General features: G+C 38.6%; 1 protein-coding gene across 4 annotated transcripts in view; it reads right to left on the reverse strand.

Moving 5' to 3' along the window:
• CDH6 (cadherin 6) overlaps positions 1–20,701 on the reverse strand; it is a 137,094-nt gene that overhangs the window by 22,043 nt on the left and 94,350 nt on the right. For all 4 annotated transcript variants that reach the window (XM_081523928.1, XM_081523930.1, XM_081523927.1 and 1 more), the window contains exons 3-5: positions 8,088–8,382; positions 4,590–4,709; positions 1,482–1,649 (exon numbers count right to left, since the gene is read on the reverse strand). In XM_081523928.1, coding sequence (XP_081380054.1) covers positions 1,482–1,649; positions 4,590–4,709; positions 8,088–8,382 — 583 coding nt within the window. The remainder of the gene's footprint in view (positions 1–1,481; positions 1,650–4,589; positions 4,710–8,087; positions 8,383–20,701) is intronic.

Genomic DNA, 20,701 nt, shown 5'->3' on the forward strand with positions numbered 1-20,701 from the left:
GATGAACCTAGAACCTGTTATACAGAGTGAAGTAAGTCAGAAAGAGAAAGATAAATGTCGTATTCTAATGCATGTATACGGAATTTAGAAAAATGGTACTGAAGAATTTATTTACAGGGCAGCAATGGAGAAACAGACATAGAGAATAGACTTATGGACATGGTGAGAGGGGAGGAGAGGGTGAGATGTATGGAAAGAGTAACATGGAAACTTACATTACCATATGTAAAATAGATAGTCAATGGGAATTTGCTATATGGCTCAGGAAACTCAAACAGGGGCTCTGTATCAACCTAGAGGGGTGGGATGGGGAGGGAGATGGATGGGATGTTCAAAAGGGAGGGGATATATGTATACCTATGACTGATTCATGTTGAGGTTTGACAGAAAACAGAATTCTGTAAAGCAATTATTCTTCAATAAAAAATAAATTAATTTTTTTTAAAAAGTAAAGAAAATACAAGTATTTCTTGTTGATCTGTGTGTATCTCCATTATAAAAGAAGCTCTTAATCAGTTGACTGGCTTTAGAAAAAGGGCCACATTTGAGTAAGTGGGTTTTGTACTTAATGGTGGGCAACTATTTTCTCCTATAAGAAGGGATTCAGGTATTAAATAGTTTTCTCCAGTGGCTCAGACAGTAAAAAATCTGCCTGCCATGCAGGAGACCTGGATTCGATCCTTGGGTTGGGAAGATCCCCTGGAGAAGGGGACAGTACCCACTCCAGTATTCTGGCCTGGAGAATTTCATGGACTGTGTAGTCCATGGGGTTGCAAACAGTCGGACATGACTGAGCGACTTTCACTTAGGAAATCATGGTCAGAAAGGAATTTTGATGTTGGAAGAAAAATGACATGAAAGGCAGTACCCACTGAGGTCTATAAGTGAACAGGTCAAGTGTATTGCTTAAGAGTGGGCAGTTATCTTCCTTCATCTTCCTTCTTATCTAATCATGATTGTTAAAGATTTTAGAGATGACTTTTGGCATCTCAGTTAACCATAATGTGGAAAACTATTTATGAGTACAAATGGTTTAAGTATATAGTTATTTCTACAGTTTTATTTTTAGAAACAGTAAAATGATAAATCCTCCCCTTGCAAAGACTTAAAGGAGATTACATGCCTGATTAAATTCACAAAATATACAGTCAATTTTTTCCTAATAAATAGCAGCATGCTTGTAAACATATGTTCTGCACAAGCATATTTATGTCTGTGGTAATCTTATTAATAAAGAAAAATAAAACTGATATTGCTTTTATAATAACAGACATATCAGACAACTGCTCAGCTAATTACTGATAAACGTTTACATCTACTGAGCATCAGTACTGTCAGCTCACTTTTAATGAATGAGCCAGTTCTTACTAAGTTCACTAACTTTGGCAATTAATAACAATAAAGAAAAAATACATATCATTCTTAAAGTTACAGTTTTACAAAAGTTCCCCGAAGAAAGTCATTCAGTCAAATGTTCCTACTCTGGGGAAACCGAGGAGGGTTGTCATTGACGTCAGTCAGCGTGATGTTCACCGTGGTAGTCCCAGATAATCCTCCCATCTGGCCACCCATATCCTTGGCTTGAATCACCACTTGGTACTGCTCCCTGTTTTCTCGATCCATATTGAGCAAGGCTGTCTTGATGATACCTGTGGGTATGAAATTCAGAAATGGAAAGGGATGTAGTAAAAATACTTTCCAAAATTATTTATTTATGCAAACAAACATAGACTGTCACCCACATTGTGCCTAACACTATGCAGATGTCATGGGTGACCATAAAGATGATTGATCATATATAACCTTTGTACTGAAGGAAATTAAAACCACATAGGGGAGGTAGATACATTAAAACACACACACACACACACACACACACACACACATTCACCTATAATGCAAGAAGAATGAAAACAAATGTAAGTTACATCCTTCAGTAATGCAGACTGTAAGTTGTATAACTGTTAAGTGTTATAAGATGACACAGCAAAACATAACTTGGCATGTGGCACAGTGGTATACTACTATGCCACAGCAGAATAAAAGACAATTAGGTGTATTATGAGGAAACTTTTAAGAAAGTCTTATATAGTTGAAAAGACTTCCTTAATGGCTCGGGGGGTAAAGAATCTGCCTGCTGATGCATGAGACGTGGGTTCGATCCCTGGATGGGTAGACCCACTGGAGGAGGAAGCAGCAACTCACTCTAGTATTCTTGTCTGGGAAATTCCAAGGACTGGGGAGTCTGGCAGGCTGCAGTCCACGGGGTCAAGAAGAGTTGGACATGACTGAGCATGCATATATACGTGCATATACTTGCACTGACTCTTGAGTTTCACTTTACTGAATTGAGTGATTCCTTATCAAATATACCCACCATAACAAATGTTCCAAGGATCTTCTAAACCATAGAACTATAGTCTTATGAAAACAGTATCGGTTCTCTCATAATAATCATCTTGTATGATCCTAGAGAATATTTTCCCTAAAGCTGAGGTGAACTTTAGTTCAACAGGTCCTAGCAGTGACCAACACTCTTCAGCTAGATAAAAATTATCTCTATTGTTAGGTAGTTATAAAATAATTAGTTTAAAGAACTTCTAGAATTTTGCCTACTTTCTGTGTAAGGCTTGGGCTTAAATTAACCACATTCTTTCAAAAATCACTGATGAAGTCTTTATAACCGTCTCTGGTGGCATATTCCAGTGCTTAATGACTAATGAAACTGAAAATATCTTTCTTTATTTTTAACATAATACCTCAGACAACAGGTCAATTTTATTCCTATAGTGCTGGCTTCAGTGAAAATGAAACTGCTTTCTATTCTCTAAATAATAGAACTTCTCTATTTAAATACAGGAGATCACCTTAGCCTTTTGTCCTTTAAGTTGAATAATTCTAATTTTTCATCCTCATTGCCACTAAACTCAACATTTTCTTTCTCCTTGGGATTCTTTCCAAGTTCATTGCACCTCTTACATTGATTTCCAACTAGATATAGTAACTTAGAAAGGTTTTGATATCCAAACAATAATGGAAGCTTGAAAATTGGGTAAAAGGCACTTGACTCCTAACATGATAACAAAAATACATGTGGAAATAACTATAAGTTCAAGTTCAGTTCAGTTCAGTTGCTTGGTCGTGACCGACTCTTTGTGATCCCATGGACTGCAGCACGTGTCCATCACCAACTCCTGGAGCTTACTCCAACTCATGTCCATCAAGTCAGTGATGCCCTCCAACCATCTCATCTTGTCATCCCCTTCTCCTCCCACCTTCAATCTTTCCCAGCATCAGGGTCTTTTCCAATGAGTCAGTTCTTTGCATCAAGTGGCCAAAGTATTGGAGTTTCAGCTTCAGCATCAGTCCTTCCAATGAATATTCAGGACTGATTTCCTTTAGGATTGACTGGTTGGATCTCCTTGCAGTCCAAGAGACTCTCAAGAGTCTTCTCCAACAACACAGTTCAAAAGCATCAATTCTTCAGCACTCAGCTTTCATTATAGTCCAACTCTCACATCCATACATGACTACTGGAAAAAGCATAGCTTTGACTAGACGGACCTTTGTTGGTAAAGTAATGTCTCTGCTTTTTACTATGCTGTCTAGGTTGGTCATAGCTTTTCTTCCAAGGAGCAAACATCTTTTAATTTCATGGCTGCAGTCACCATCTGCAGTGATTTTGGAGCTCAAGAAAAAAAAGTCTGTCACTGTTTCTATTGTTTCCCCATCTATTTGCCATGAAGTGACAGGATCAGATGCCACGATCTTAGTTTTCTGAATGTTGAGTTTTAATCCAGTGTTACAATACAGTACAAGTGGTATATATTAAAACACAGTTCATCATAGATAGTGTGCTACTTTGTGGAGAAAGTGCAGAAAACTGAAATGTGGAAAAAAGACTTAAAGCAATCCATTTTATTTTTTTAGGGCGGTATCAGTTAAGATAAGCTAGACAATGTGACAACCAACAAAGTAAAACCTCAGTGGCTTAACAAAACTAAAGTGCTCTGGGCAGGCCAGAAAGAAAATCTGCTCATGATAACCTTTAGACATTCAGGCTGAAGACTCACTTGATACTGGTTTCCATCCATGATCACTGTGGCAAGTGGGAGGGAAAATGGTGGATTATGCACCAGGTCTAAAAGTTTTGCTTGGAAATGACTCATATGACTACCACATTTTATTGCCCCAAATAAATCATATGGCTACATCTAGCTTTCCAGTAAGGTAGAGAGATGCAATCCTGCTAAGTAACTAGAAAAAGAAGAATCAGAATATGTGTAAACAACCCTCGTGGCTATCAAAAGGGGTTGGCCTTTTAGTTTTATCTCAAACTGGGGGAAATAATAAGGCAATGTGTAATTTTTGCAAATCTCCCTTGTATAAACACAGTAGCTGAAAGATCCATTGTCAGATTTCTTGGTTAAAATGATCTGGATGTCATGTTTACAAATATGTCATTGGTGTTTGGGAGATGGATCTAAGAAAATTCAATCACACTGATTATTTTTATTAAATGCTTGCTCAGCTAAGCATGTCAATTACAATTACAGATCTTAAAAAGAAGATGCAAGAGGAATTCTAACCTGTTTCTGATTCAACTGAAAAATAGGGCTGCCCCTGTAGGATGCTATAGACAACTTTAGCACTGTTCCCGTAGGTTGGATCATCAGCATCAGTTGCAGTGACTTGGACAACAAATGTGCCTGTAATGACAGAAACATGAATTGAAAATAAATTAAGGGTTCATTATGGATCCTCGATGCCCACACAATAGGAAAAAGCACAATCATACTTCTATACAAAACTATCATGGCAAGGGAGTGGAGAACCACAGTAGGATGCTAGGCTAAAAAGCCTTGGATTCCTTATTCTGAAGGAATGTGAGCAACGTTCATAAATTTTGAAAGGATTAAATTGGGCTTCCCAGGTGACTCAGTGGTAAAGAATCCACCTGCAATTCAGGAGACATAGATTCGACATCTGGGTTGGGATCATTCCCTGGAGAAGGAAATGGCAACCCACTCCGGTATTCTTGTCTAGGAAATCCCATGGACAGAGGAGACTGGCAGGCATGGGGCTGCAAAAGAATTGGATATGGTCGCTCAGCTGGTAAAGAATCTACTTGCAATGCAGCAGACCTGGGTTTGATCCCTGGGTTGGGAAGATCCCCTGGAGAAGGGAATGCCTACCCATCTGCTATATTCTTGCCTGGAGAATCCCCATGAACAGAGGAGCCTGGTGGGCTACAGTCTATGAGGTCGCAAAAAGTCAGACACGACTGAGCAACATTCACTTCCCATTAGTGACTAAAAACAACAAGGATTAAATATAAGGGGAGCAGGGGAATGATCGTGACTTTGGGTGGAACTGATTCCATTCCATCTCCAAGGGTGAGATTTGATTGGGTTTTTGCTACAGTGATTCTTTCAAGTTGTCTAGGCCTAAATCTATTGGCAGTTTGTACTACTTTTTCTACAAGGATTAGTTTAGGTATTGTTCAGTTGGAGGGCCATTTGTGATTTTACTGAAAATTTGTTGTGTCATAGGTGCTTTTGCTCCCTGAATGTAACATGCTGATGTGGAGCTTGAAAATGCAGCAGCTGTTTTGTGATCTTGGCAATGCCAGTCCGAGGACAAAGCTGAATAGGACAAAATTTCAGGGAAATAGCTAGAATCCAAATCAAACTATGTTCAAAGTCCACTTTGCTTTTAGACTTAATGTGACCAATAAACACTTTCATTGTTTAAAGTAATTTGAATTGGGTTTTCTGTTACTTATAAATAAAAGCATCCTAGGTGATAAATCTATCTGATAATTCTAAGAGGTTGAAAGACCTTCTCTTGAACCTTAAGAGAAGTAGTTTTGGATTAAGTAAAGAATTAATTGGAATAGTGGGGAATACACATCTGGAATTTATAATCCTCAAAGATGATTATAATTAAATGTACAAAGAAAGCTATGTTGTTTCAGATTGGCATTCTTATTTTAGAGACCATAGTTAATAATCTTCTAAGTACCCCTAATCCCCATGAAATTCCATGCAAAGTTTTATGTGTATGCCTAAATGGATATGACACAGTGGAGAAGTGCCATAGATTTTATCTGATTCTGATAGGGGCCTGTGACTTCCTAAAAAGGTAAGACCCTCTGATTAAGATCATTTTATGGATGATTTTTGGTATTCATATTAGACAGAATAAACATACTGATAGAATTCTCCTGTCCATGAACAGGGTAGGGAAGTCACAGTTAGGGAATACTGGAATTTTCACCTTGTTTTTATAATATCTAACCAATTCTATTTATTGAACTAATACACTATACTGTCTTAGGGTGGCATACTCTTGGATGTAGCATGTTGATGCATGAGATAGAGCATCCATCCTTGTAATTTAGCAAGGAATGAGGGGAGAATGAAAGCATAAGATTTTCGAGTGAGAATTAATAGTAGAAGTCAACAAACACCTATGCTCTTACTTGACATTAATGCAAAATTTGATTGCTTTTAGAATACAATTATCTGGATATTTTGAGTGCCTATTAGTTGCTGATGTGGTACTTGGGGCTGTGCACTTGTTTTTTCCTTTCATTCTTATGATAAGGATTTAGGAGTTGATGTTTATTATTTCTTTTTCATAGATATGAAACTGGAGGGTCAGAGACATCAGGTCGTTTATTTACCTAAGGCCACCTAGTTGCTTATTAGTTGTGATAGTTTCAAACTCTGGTCCATTTGATATCAAAGTCCATTTGTACCACCTTGTTGCTGTCCCACTACCTTTATGTGATTCCTTTAGGATGCCTTTATTATCACAATAATGACATGTTAATTTATGATAATGATAAATATCAACATAACTGCCTGTGTGCAAATTGAAAAAAGCCTTCTTTTCCTGAAGACCTGTTATTGCCAGCTACCCCCCCAAATATTTATAAAACATATTTAACTATAATGGCTTCAGAAGCAAACGGTGCTCCTTACATCGTACAGTCACACTTTTCGCATCTATAGCTGCTCTGCATGGTGCGGATGACCAGACAGTCTTTCATTAATTCTTTTTGCCCTTTACCACACAGAGGAAGAATATTTTTTTCCTAACTAATCTTCTGTTTAAAAGAATTCTAATCCTCCACTTTGGTGATGATTTGTGATTTTTCTAACAAAACAAAGTGACTTCAAGTAATGAGATGAGCAATTTCTTCATGAGAAAAATTTGGATGTTTTATAATCATTTCTGTAGATTAGCTATTGTTCAAGTCTTGGAACTGTGAGCTGAAACATCCTTGATAGCTGACTCACAGAATGATGGAAATGTTTTTATTATGTAATCTAGCCCTTTTGAACTTGACACCGAGTGAAACTTAAAATAACCCTTTACACAAGTAGTTGAAAATTTGTCACTGTCTCTCCTGAAGTGTTTTAATGTGGTTAACAATGATGTCAGTAGGCTTTTTTTCTTAATTTAAGAAAAATTCACAGTTTCCCAATCTAAGCAAACTAAATGTACACATTAAAATTGGTAGTAGAATTCTGCACAGAGTATTAACTTATCATATTAATGTCATGAGTCTCAATTTTCACCACTTAATAAAGAATATATTCCATAGACATCATCTGCATATTATTCATGGATTTTTAAAAAAGTTTTCTTTGAGTCTCTTTCTCAAATATAATTACTCTTCAGTCTGAACTGTAAACTCAGGGCTTTTGTTTTCCACTGGAGAGATCCTTACCTAATGCCCAATTCTACTATTGGCTAAGAGAAATAGAGAGGACTATCAAGAAATAAAGTGGGCATTTAGAGTGGGAGAGGAAGCGGATGAAATGATCTCTCCTTCTCCCTGACCTTCTCACTCTGCCACTTTTCATTCCCTAATCACTAGAGGAAATGTTGTTTTCTTAAAAAGACTAATCTTAGGAGACACTGGTCCACTTACAAAAAGGACCTAAATGGATTGTTTGAAACACAGTGCATCTAGAATGTAGCATTCAAGTTCATTCAATTCAGCAAATTTCACTCATAGGATTCCTGATTCAGTTGATGTACTAGAGGAAACAATTGAATCACATCTCACTTACCGACATCAGACATTTCGGGAACAGTGGCCGTGTAAACCTCCTTGGTGAATATTGGTTCATTGTCATTGATGTCATGGATCTTGATGATGAATTCAGACTCGGGCTCCACAGGTTTCCCTGTTTTTCTATTTATAGCCTGAGCGCGAAGTATGTAAACAGGTTTTTCTTCCCTGTCCAGCCTCTTTGTGGCCTGTATGTCCCCTGTGTTTTCATTGATAATGAAGAGATCTCCTGCTCCATCTCCTGAAAGGATATATTTAAGTGATCCATCTCCTCTATCCTGGTCTGAATGTAACTAGTGTAGAAAAAAAAATTGAAGAAAGTAAAAGTCAAGCATGTGATCCTAAACTGTTTGTCTTTATAATGCAATGCTATGTTCACTTTCATTCAAGTCTTTCTAAAGGTTGCAGATTTTTTTCTTTTACTGTTTACTGAAATCCTTAATAGTAAATGCCATTTGTTAATGAGCATGTTTCCTTATGATCACAGAAATTTCCAGAACTGGAACTAGTGTAAAGTTTAGTAATCTTCATTTTGAAGAATCAAAAACTACAGGCCAGAACAATAGAAAAATACCCAAGGACACATTAGCCTGGCTGGAACAGAACTATTTTCACTATTTCTCTATTTTCACTACAGCTTTCAGATTCTGTTAATACACCCACCTCCTCACATTTATGTACACATACTTACTATAGAAGCAATACACTGTTGAGAAAAAGATTTTGGATTTTTTAATCAGAGAGTACATTCTGCATCTACACTTTGCTATCTTGGTGAATTTAGGGAAGCTAGTCAATCTTTTTGATTCTAATATGATGGAGATTATAGTCAATTTTCTAGGAAATGTGAAATTTATTTATTTATGAAATTCAACTCAGAGTGTTGGAAAAAAAAAAAAAACAAACATCTTAAGTGCTTCCAAGGACAATGCCTTGAATCCCCACCAACTAGGTCATTTACACAGTCACTTGGAATAAGAATATTTAACACATATTTTAGTTTAATATGGGAAAGGACCTTCTAAAAATTAGAGTCAGCCTAAAATTGAATAATCTGCCTTATGAAGTAGTGGGTTCTCTGCCCCTGAAGCCAATCAAGTAGCGGCTCTGATAAGATAAACAGCCAGTGAAATGGGTCTGGGTAAAGGGTTGAGCTAATGAACATAAAGACACAACTAAAGTGAAGAGGGTGATCTTCACTGGAAAATGTGGCCCTTGTTACTTATTCTGAATTTCGTTTCCACTGTGGTGACTTCCCTGCTGTTTCTTCAGTCCCCATTTTCCCACCTCAGCAAGACTTTGGGGAGTATCTCACAGGTCTCCTGATAATCTAAGGCTGTTCACAAATTTTTTCAAAAAGTGCTTTTTATCAAGAACTTTTTTCAGACCTCAGTTGTAAGTATACATACAGAAAGGTTAGCGTTCATAGGAAGGCTGCCAATCTTGAAACCCGTGAGGACTCTGTGAGGTCCTCCTGGGTATAAAAGCCCTTGAGTATGCAGACTCAAGCAGTTACTAATTAGGGAACTGAGGGAATGCACAAACAAAGGAAAAGCAAATCATTCAGTGATAAGACAGTGTCCTAGTTATACACAGTCCTAAGAGATATACATAACAATCTGACCAACACTTTGAGTTCTGCAGAAACTAAGCCCCCCACACAAGGTGGAGGATGATGATTTACATGCTCCCACAAGCATGTAGACCCCAGATTGTTTGAAACCAGAAGGTTGATGATTATGATTCTTGAAACATTACCCTGTTACTTTACCATAAACCAGTCAGAAGAAGGTCTGTAAGCAGCAATTCTCATGCCAAATTTTGCCTTTAAAAACCCTTTCCTGAAAGCTGTCAGGGAGTCCAGGTCTTGAGCATGAGCTACCCATTCTCCTTGCTTGGTGCCTACAATATATGCTGTACTTTCCTTCATTACAACCTGGAGTCAGTAGATTGGCTTTGCTGTTCAGCAGTTGAGCAGACCCAAATTCTGTTTGGTAACAATCTCTACCTTTTTTCAACTCCATCTAAGTGGAGCATCAGCTATGTTACAATAGTAATGGCAACAACAGCAACAGGCAAACCAATGCTGTGTTCTCTTGATTAACACTGCATGGAATATTCAGAGTTACTTCTACAAACATATTTGAAAATAGAATCTCAGGGCAAAAGGGGGACTTTAAAACATGTAACCCAGACTTTATATAAGTATGTCCCATGGAATATCATTTATACAAAATGCTGAGAAAAAAAGTTCTGTGGTCCAATAATTTTGGGAAATACTTCATATTCTGCCTCTTTCTTGGAGTCTCCCATTGCCCATTAACTTAAGAAAGGCTATGAGTACCTACAGTCCCAAACTGTACTAAACATTATTTGACCTGGCTTTCCTGAACTTTCTTTGCTTATAAATCCTTTTTGGGTGTGATCCATACTGATGTTCCCCAAAACAGTTCCAAGAAACTCATTTTGGGAAACATGAGCTAATTGAATGCATCATTGCAGAGTCAAGAAACTGAGGCTCTAGAGTACATAGAGTTTCCCAAATCACACAGATCGTGTGAGAGTCAGATTAGACCTTGAGTGCGAGAAGAGACTTATAGATTATTCTGTGCAGCCACCTCATTTTGAGAGACAAACTGTGTCCAACACCACACAGCTACTGCTAGTTAACAGCAGAGTTTGAGGAAGAGAATATTATTCATGCAATTAGTAGCCTTGAAAGCAATTTGACAGAAATAATGCAAGATAAATGCGAACGGGGAGGAAATTGCTTAGAAGTGAGACAAATGCAATAAGAAATGTAAAACAAGTGCACACCATGATTTGTGTAATGTGATATGCTAAGAAAACGTTGAAACCCTGATTACACAGAAAGAGCCACTGGGGAAAGTTTTAACTCTCCATCGTCAAATTCTAATGACTGAAGAGAGCTCTTCAAAAGCTATTTCATTAACTCACGAGTAACGAAACCAATGTCACTGCCCGTTGGATCTGGCTCTGGGGCAGCCGTGGTCAGCAGCCTGGCACAGTGCAGGGAGCATCACCCCAGGAGAACCACGTGTGGCTCTTGCTCATCCTCTCACTCACCAAGTGTGAGCTCATAGAAGAGTCAATTAACCTCCCAGCACCAGGATCCTTGTCAGAAGATGAAGATAATGGAGCTACAGGACAAGGCCATCATGAAGCACTATTTAGAGACTATATACAAATACTATGTTAATTCCTACATAAACATGGGATAAAAGCATGTGTTTTATAAAGTGTCTTCCAAATTTAAGACACTGTTACTATTATTAGCTCTTAGTTCATAATAAACAGGTTTTTGCTTTTATTTGACTTTGAAAACTTTTTCTGAGGACTTTGAAAGCCCCATTTAACAAACACACGGTATCGCTCAGGTAAAATCTGTTATCAAAAGCCAGTATTCTTCTACCAGGTGGCAACTGTTATCTTCCCATGTGATTTATTATATTCTGCATTCCACTAGATTATAGACTCCCCTCGACTGGTTCTTTCATCACTTTCAGTATGTAATCGCTGCACACTTAGTAGGTGAATACCATATCTGGTCACAAGATTTATTCAGGTAAAAGTAATCAGAAACTTATTTTAGGCTGTCGGGAGACACCATTTTGATGACTTATAGAACAAACACCAGGACAATATAAAAGGGCAGCGGAGATGCCAACTAAGAGTGTGAACAGAGATTGCTTGGCAGATTCCACTTCTGATTTACCAATATTTGAAAACGAGTGGGAAAGTGCATCTCTTCACAAAGGCATCATATGATAATAAAACAACTTAACCTCACCCCCCTTCCAGCACAGTGTCTGCATCTGATGCAGTGCACAGGATAGAAACTTCCAGAAGCCTTAGTGTGCTCTTTCTCTACTCAGCTCCCCTTCTGTTGAACCCCCCTGGGGCCAGTTCTTTTTTTCTCTTCTTGGGGAGAAGACATCAGTGCAAGTGAAAGTGGTGGTGACAAGCAGACATTAGGGGTTTATTGAGCTCTTAGAATTTAATTGGATTTTTTTCTTTTGTGATGTCATTCATCATGGCCACTGTAAAAGGCAGAAGTTAAACAACAACAAATAAAAGGTTGTAGGCTGCCTGAGGCATGTTTTTTACTAATTTCAGTTTAATGTGGCTGTTCCATTAAGTTTAATCATCTGGTTCACTTTTAACGATTCACCATCAAGTAAAAATTATCCACTTTCCTCAGAAAGTCACATTTCATCTGGGGCTCTCAGGACTTTTTACTACTGTACATGGAGCATTTTGTTTCAGGAGGAGCTCTTGGTCTTTGCTTGTTTTTCTGTTGAATTATCATCATTATTTTTAAAATAATAAAATTTTTTAAAAATTTATTTATTTATTTAACTTTTTGTTTGCCCTGGGTCTTCACTGCTAGTTTTCTAGTTGCGGTGAGTGGCGGCTGTCTTTGAGTCGTGGTATACAGGCTTCTCATTGCAGTGGCTTCTCTTGTGGAGCATGGGCCCTAGGTGTTCAGACTTCAGTAGCTGTGGCAAGAGGGCTTCGTTGCCTCGCAGCATGAGGAATCTTCCTGGACCAAGGATCGAACTGGTGTCCCTGCACTGGCAGGTGGATTCTTAACCACTGGACCACCAGGGAAGCTCTGTCATTATTTTTTTAAGTGTAGTACCTTAACAAGTAAATACAGGAATTTGGTGTTACAGATATGACCCCATGGCAGGCATCACCAAAGCAGTGCCAGTATCTTTTTACTTGCTATATGCACCACCTCCCAACTTGATTTTGACTCTAATTCAAAGGCGTGACATTAACTGTACAGATTTTTAGTGGTTTATGGAGCTAGTTAATCCTGCTCCTTTCCTCCCATTACCTATGTGTCACTGAGTCACTTGTCTAAGTCAGTAACTAAACTGAATTTTCTAAGCATCATTGAGACAAGAAAGCAGAGTTTAAACAGAAGCATACCTACATGACACATCTGAAAGTACCTTAACAGGGGAAGGAATTATGTGATTTTTTTTTTTGCTAAAATAAAAAATTGGGTTATGACTAATATGCTCATAGAAAGTAACGCAGCCCTTGAAGAGATAGAATGAGTGCTAATCTGAGATGTACAGGAATCAGAGAACAGCCATGGTTAAAAGATGTCTGATTGGGACTGAAATGTAGAAACTGGATTTGCAGTGGAGAGACTACCTTTGTGCTAAACAGACTGAATAATATTTTAAATTGGGAAAATAAATTTACAAATCAAGTTAGGACAAATTGAAGATTAACTGAATTTAATATGTATATGTATATACATACATATCTTGACATAATGCACATATACATAATGCTAATAAATACACTTAATGTTGTAAAAATTGTGAAGAGTTTGTTAGATAGAGTTTACATCTGGAAGTAATTTCTCAAAGTCCGTGACAGGGATTAGGAGTGGATTCTGTTTTAGAGATCATAGGATTAGATAGGTAAAAAATTTTTTTAATAAAATTTTATATTATCAACATATTTTAACAATGCTGTATTTGGATGTTAGTGACTAGTATGAGTTAACTAATTTATATCTGATGATATTTTTACAAGTTAAAATGCTGATGGCAGAATATTGGGTGGCCAAAATTTCATTTGTTTTTTTCTATAAGATGTTATGAATGAACTTTTTGGCCGCCCAATATTATTGTGGTGGGCTGCTGGAACTAGTTAGCCATGCAAGATCTCAGACCTCACCTGCCACCAGAATCAGAAACTCATAGGGTGTCACTCAGCAGTCTGTATTTCAAGAAGCCCTCCAGTAATTCTGATGAGTGCTCAAGTTTGAGCACTAGTACTATAATGTTAAAAGCATGCATGATCTTGGGCAAAGGAAAGAAATGGGTATAAAGTCATGCTATGTAGTAGTTGTATAATTCTGGGGAACTTAGTTAATTTCTCCAAGTCTTTTTCTCATCTACATAAGAATAATACTGATACTTAGTTTACAGGTAGGTTGCTCTAAAAATTAATAAAACAATATATATAAAATAGTTAACAGAAGGCCTAGCTCAGAGATATGTTTCAATGAATTATTCTTACATCATTTAGTTGTTCAGTTGCTAAGTCGTGTCCAACTCTTGTGACCCCATGAACTGCAGCACGCAGGCTTCCCTGTCTTTCACTATCTCCCGCAGTTTGCTCAAACTCATGTCCATTGAGTCAGTGATGCTATTCAACCATCTTATCCTCTGTTGCCCCCTTTTCCTCCTGCCCTCTTACATCATAAATATGAAGTATTCAACAGGTGGATTTTAAAGGTGAAAAGGCTTGTGTCTGAATTCTGACTTTCCTACTGATGAACTAAATTAATTAGATTACTGTCATAGTCATCCTGTTCATCTTTAAGACAAAACTCAAAAATAAATAAAGAAGAATGGTTTTGGAGAGGTGATGAAATCAGTTGGGAAGTACTGAGTGTTAAGTTGTCCAAGATACTTGCCTGGGAATTAGCTGTATCCGTAACTCTGGATCTCAAGAAAATGTCTGCTCTGGGGTTATACAGAGATTTGGACATTAATGCCATATAGGTAATGTTGAATCTATGAAAATAGATGGATAATCTCATTTAGAGAGAGTATCTGAAATGAGGGAAGAAAAGGACCTAAGGAATATCCACATTTAAGGGACAAGGAGAGGAGGACTACCTGGCAAAGTTAATTATTTTGAGTTTTGTCTTAAAGATGAACAGCATGACTACTACAATAATCTAATTAATTTAGTTGATCAGTAGGAAAGTCAAAATTCAGACACAAGCCTTTTCACTTTCAAAATCCACCTGTTGAATATTTCACGTTTACACCAAAATCATAAGGACCACCAGAGAGTCACCCTAAATCCTCCCTTCTGTCTCTGTCTCTGCATTCATTAGACCCCTAACTCCTGCCAATCCTACCTCTTACCTATATCCTGACTCACCACCTTGTGGTGGTGGTTTAGTCGCTAAGTTGTCTGACTTTTGTGACCCCCATGGACCGTAACTCGCCAGGCTCCTCTGTCCGTGGGATTTCCCAGGCAGGAATACTGGAGTGGGATGCCATTTCCTCCTCCGGGGGCCTCACCACCTACTTTGTCTCCATTCCTATTTGTGCTACCCTGGTCCAAGTCACCACCATTTCTCCTCGGTCTATTGCAATGAGGCTCTCTCACACATCTTGTCTTGCTTCCTTTCCATCTGTTTTCCTTTCTGCAATTAGATGAACTTAAACAATTCATACATCAGGTCTTTGTAATCTTGATCTCCACAGGGAAGTCTTCCCTAAGTGGCTAGTCTAAGTTATATTCTCCTGCTAGAGTCTCCCAATTTCTTCCCTAGTTAGCCGTCAGCACATTCTTGATTTTTTTTTTTTTCTGAGAATTTCACAGCTATTTTCATGTTTCAGCCAGCAAACAACTAGATTGCAAATTTCATGAAAAAAGACACCAAACCTCTCTGGTTCACTTTTGTATTCTCAGCACCTGACATATTGGCACATTATAGATCTTCAACAATGAATGATGACAAAGAAAGAAAGAATGAAATTTATAAAGATAAAATTGGATAAAATGACATTTTCTGAAACATAGAAGATAATCAATAAATCTTAGTGTCTTCCACCTGCTTTCTCACTTGATTTGAGGATAATTCTATGTATCAAGAATATATGTTCCTGAAGTTGCCAGGTAAATTAGCAACTAGGGTTTCCCAGGTGGCTCAGTGGTAAGAATCTGCCTGCCAATGCAGGAGATCCCAGGGTCAGGAAGATCCCCTGGAGAAGGCAATGGCAACCTACTTCAGTATTCTTGCCTGGAGAATCCCATGGACAGAGGAGCCTGGTGAGCTACAGTCTATGGGGTCACAAGAAGAGTTGCACATAATTAGTGATAAACAACAACAACAACAACCAAACACTAAGCACATTATCTAATCTGAGCAATCCAAGAGAGGATTCAAGTTATCACCTTAAATATAAAATATTTTATTTAATAACCAATTAAACTTCAATAATAAAACCAACCTGTACTGGATTTGTTGAAAAGAGCAGATTTGTTTATATCACCTTAGATTTAAAATATTTTATTTAATAACCAATTAAACCTCAATAATAAAACAAACCTGTACTGGATTTGTTGAAGAGGTAGTCCCTTGAGTACCTCAAACATTGTAAGGGCTGAGACAGAAGTCATCTATTAAGGGTGAAGAAGCTTCAAGATTTTATGCAACCATATTTTGAGTATCATCCTGTTGCTGAAGCCAACGGAAAATGAATGGAAAACGCTCCATTTCATGGAAACACTGTTCTACTAAAATATAGTTTAACTGTCAACCACGACCATTTTAAAACACCTACTGGCCTGAAGAGCTACCTACTGGCCTGAAGAGCTATATAAGGCAATGGATAAAAAACATCTATTATCTACCTTCTATATATACGTTTTCAAATTAGGCTTGGAAATACTGACTGCTATATAAAAGAAAGTGAATAAAAGCAGAAGTTAGACACTTTAGTACTGTTAATAAGTATTAGTTAGAAATAATCACTGACCCAGTGGATATGAGTTTGAGCAAACTCCGGGACATAGTGAAGGACAGGGAAGCCTGGCATGTTGCAGTCCACGGGGTGGCAAAGAGTTGAACATGACTTAGCAACTGAAAAACAACTACAAGATAAGGGAAGCATACGGAACAACACAGAGGGAACTTGTGAGTTGAACAGAGTGCTGTCAGGGCGTATGTTAGCTCTTTGATGGTTTAGGAAGACTTCTTGGAGAAGGCTGAATCACTGAGGGGAGAAAAATGACTTGGCAACCAGCATGAGCACGTGGCATGGTTTCAAGCCTCCGTGTGGGAGAAAATCAGAGGAGGCCTTGAGTATGTGCCTGGAGTAATAAAAGCAGTAAAGTCAACTGAAATAGAAGCGCCCTTCCCTTGAGGTGCAGGGTCACATATTTTCTCACACTGCACTCAGATGTGCATAGGAAGATGCAACTTTCTCATTCTTTCTTTTTTTAAATAGCTTATCCCTCGAGCTCTAATCCCACTGAGTACTAGGAACTCCATATTGGATTGAATATTCAGTCAGTAATTTAGTGCAATCCAGTAAAGTCTCCTGACTCAGTAATACAGTCTCTTTAGATAACTCTTTTAAATAAATCCTAGTCTTTCTGGCTTCTGCTTTCTCCCTTTGCTCCTGATTCAGTCCAAGACGATGTCTGAGTGTATGAAGAGGAGAGGTCCACATGGCCCAAATCAGTGGGAAATTTGGGGCTTTTGGAGCCAAGGGCAGTCCTGTACTGCCTCTGATCCATTGGTTTCTAGACAATAGCTCTCATCCATCATTTTCCTCAGGGGCATCTGTGGTTTTCCTCAGTGAAATCACAGATCTGCTCTCCAGGGTCTGAGGTGATTATACCCACCCTGCCTGCCTCATTGGCATCGCACACCCCCTAATGTCTGACTGTCACTTGTCCATTGTCTTTGGCAAATGTGACCTTAGGTATAGGATTGCTTTGTCCTTGGTAGGTACCATCAATGAGATCATCTACCCTTTTCTTGTCCTGGAGGAGCCCAGAGGCTAAAAGGAGCTTCTCCCCCACCACATGGTTGCCTCAAAGGGAAACAGGCAAAAACCCGCTCTGTTTTCACCTTTACCCACAAACTTGCCACTCCTTCCCATTGCCTCCTTTTCTGGACTTGAGATACACTGTCTCAGGGAAGTAGAAATGACCTTTGATACACAGAGGGGTGAGTTTTCATGTGTTTAGTAGCCAGAAATGTGAAATCCTTCCCTCAGTTTCAAGAATTCATTGTTGTTCAGTTGCTAAGCTTTGTCCAGCTCTTTGTGACCCCATGGACTGCAGCACACCAGCCTCCCCTGTCTTTCACAATCTCCTGGAGTTTGCTCAAACTCATGTTCATTAAGTGGGTTATGCTATCCAATCATCTCATCCTCTGTTGCCCCCTTCTCCTCCTGCCCTCAATCTTTCCCAGATTCAGGGTCTTTTCCAATGAGTCAGCTCTTCATATCAGGTGGTCAAAGTATTGAAGCTTTGACTTCAGCATCAGTCCTTTCAATGAATATTCAGGATTGAGATCCTTTAGGACTGACTGGTTGGGTTTCACGAATACCCCACGACTTAAGTTTTGGTGGGAGCAAGTGTTAATTTCCACAATAAAAAGTGAGATGATAACTGAGGTGGAAGAATGAAAAATGGCCTGTAGCCCAGAGCCTGGCACTGATAATTTTTGGTAACTACATTTATAAATGGGATTCACAAGTTCTATTAAATTGGCCTGGCTACTCTCACTTTTTCAAAAAATATTTATTTATTTGGCAGTGTCAGGTCTCAGTCGCATCACATGGGATCTTTCTTTGCAGCGCAGAGACACTCTACTTATGGAGTATGGGCTTAGTTGCTTGGAGGTATATGGGATCTTAGTTCTCCAACCAGGGGTTGAACCTGTGTCCCCTGCATTGCAAGGCAGATTCTTAACCACTGGACCACCAAGGAAGTCCCCAGGCTTATCTCTTGATCTGTTAAGTGGGTTCTAAAAGAATCTAGAAAATCTCTCTTCCTATGACAAAACCTAGGATCAGGTTGCCTCCATATCCCATATTGTTTTTCTATTATACCATGTTGCTTCTTATCATGACCAGAAAAAATTCTATTCTTCTATATATGTAATTTGATTGACTTTTATAACAATGGAAAATACTTTATCAAGTTTTCTCTTATCTGATTAATCATTTGGCAAAGGCCTATCTAGGATTTGGGAAAATAATAATAGCAAACATTTATGAAGCCCATACTATGGGCCAAGAAATATGCTGTAGCTCTTTACATAGATTATATAATCTATTACTCATTACGACCAGCTTCCTATCACCTCAACTGATGAGGAGACTGAGGTAAGGTGAGAGTTCAGTGACTCCTCAGCATCATACAACCAACAGGAGAAGGATTTGAGTCCAGGCAGTCTGACACCATAGTCTCGTCTGTTAACTACCACATAAATATTTTCTCTGGATATTTACATTCAATTCTATGGATGGAATTCCACTTGAACTATTTAAAATCTTAAAAGATGATGCTGTGAAAGTGCTGAACTCAATATGGCAGCACTCAGCAGTGGCCACAGGACTGGAAAAGGTCAGTTTTCATTCCAACCCCAAAGAAAGGCAAGGCCAAAGAATGCTCAAACTACCGTACAATTGCACTCATCTCACACGCTAGGAAAGTAACGCTCAAAATTCTCCAAGCCAGGCTTCAACAGTATGTGAACCGTGAGCTTCCAGATGTTCAAGCTGGATTTAGAAAAGGCAGAGGAACCAGAGATCAAATTGCCAACTTAAGCTGAATCATCGAAAAAGCAAGAGAGTTCCAGAAAAACATCTACTTCTGCTTTATTGACTATGCCAAAGCCTTTGATTGTGTGGATAACCACAAACTGTGGAAAATTCTGAAAGAGATTGGAATACCAGACCACTTGACCTGCCTCTTGAGAAATCTGTATGTAGTTCAGGAAGCAACAGTTAGAACTGGACATGGAACAACAGACTGGTTCCAAATTGGGAAAGGAGTATGTCAAGGCTGTATATTGTCACACTGCTTATTTAACTTATATGCAGAGTACATCATGAGAAACACTGGGCTGGATGAAACATAAGCTGGAATCAAGATTGCTGGGAGAAATATCAATAACCTCAGATATGCAGATGACACCACCCTTATGGCAGAAAGTGAAGAAGAACTAAAGAGCTTCTTGCTGAAAGTGAAAGAGGAGAGTGAAAAAGTTGACTTAAAACTCAACATTCAGAAAACTAAGATGATAGCATCTGGTCCCATCACTTCATGGCAAATAGATGGGAAAACAGTGGAAACAGTGACAGACTTTACTTTTTTGGGCTCCAAAATCACTGCAGATGGTGACTGCAGCCATGAAATTAAAAGATGCTTGCTCCTTGGAAGAAAAAAAGTTATGACCAACCTATACAGCATATTAAAAAGCAGAGGCATTACTTTGCCAACAAAGGTCCATCTAGTCAAAGCTATGCTTTTTCCAGTAGTCATGTATGGATGTGAGAGTTGGACTGTAAAGAAAGCTGAATGCTGAAGATTTGATGCTTTTGAACTGTGTTGTTGGAGAAGACTCTTGAGAGTCTCTTGGACTGCAAGGAGATCCAACCAGTCCATCCTAAAGGAAATCAGTCCTGAATATTCATTGGAAGAACTGATGTTGAAGCTGAAACTCCAAAACTTTGGCCACCTGATGCAAAGAACCGACTCATTGGAAAAGACCCTGATGCTGGAAAAGATTGAAGGTGGGAAGAGGAGGGGATGACAGAGGATGAGATGGTTGGATGGTGTCACCAACTCAGTGGGCATGAGTTTGGGTAAACTTCAGGAGTTGGTGATGGACAGGGAGGCCTGCTGTGCTGCAGTCCACGGGATCGCAAAGAGTCAGACACAACTGAGCAACTGAACTGAACTGAACTATGACATTCATTAAAGATTTATTCTGTACCAAACAATCTTTTAAGTGCAGAGTTACAAAGATTTGTCTAATTCAGGATTTTTGACCTCTGTACTATTCACATTTGAGAC

This window comes from Giraffa tippelskirchi, chromosome 8 (genome assembly GCF_054371585.1).
Source record: "Giraffa tippelskirchi isolate mGirTip1 chromosome 8, T2T-mGirTip1v1.2.pri, whole genome shotgun sequence".
NCBI lineage: Eukaryota > Metazoa > Chordata > Mammalia > Artiodactyla > Giraffidae > Giraffa > Giraffa tippelskirchi.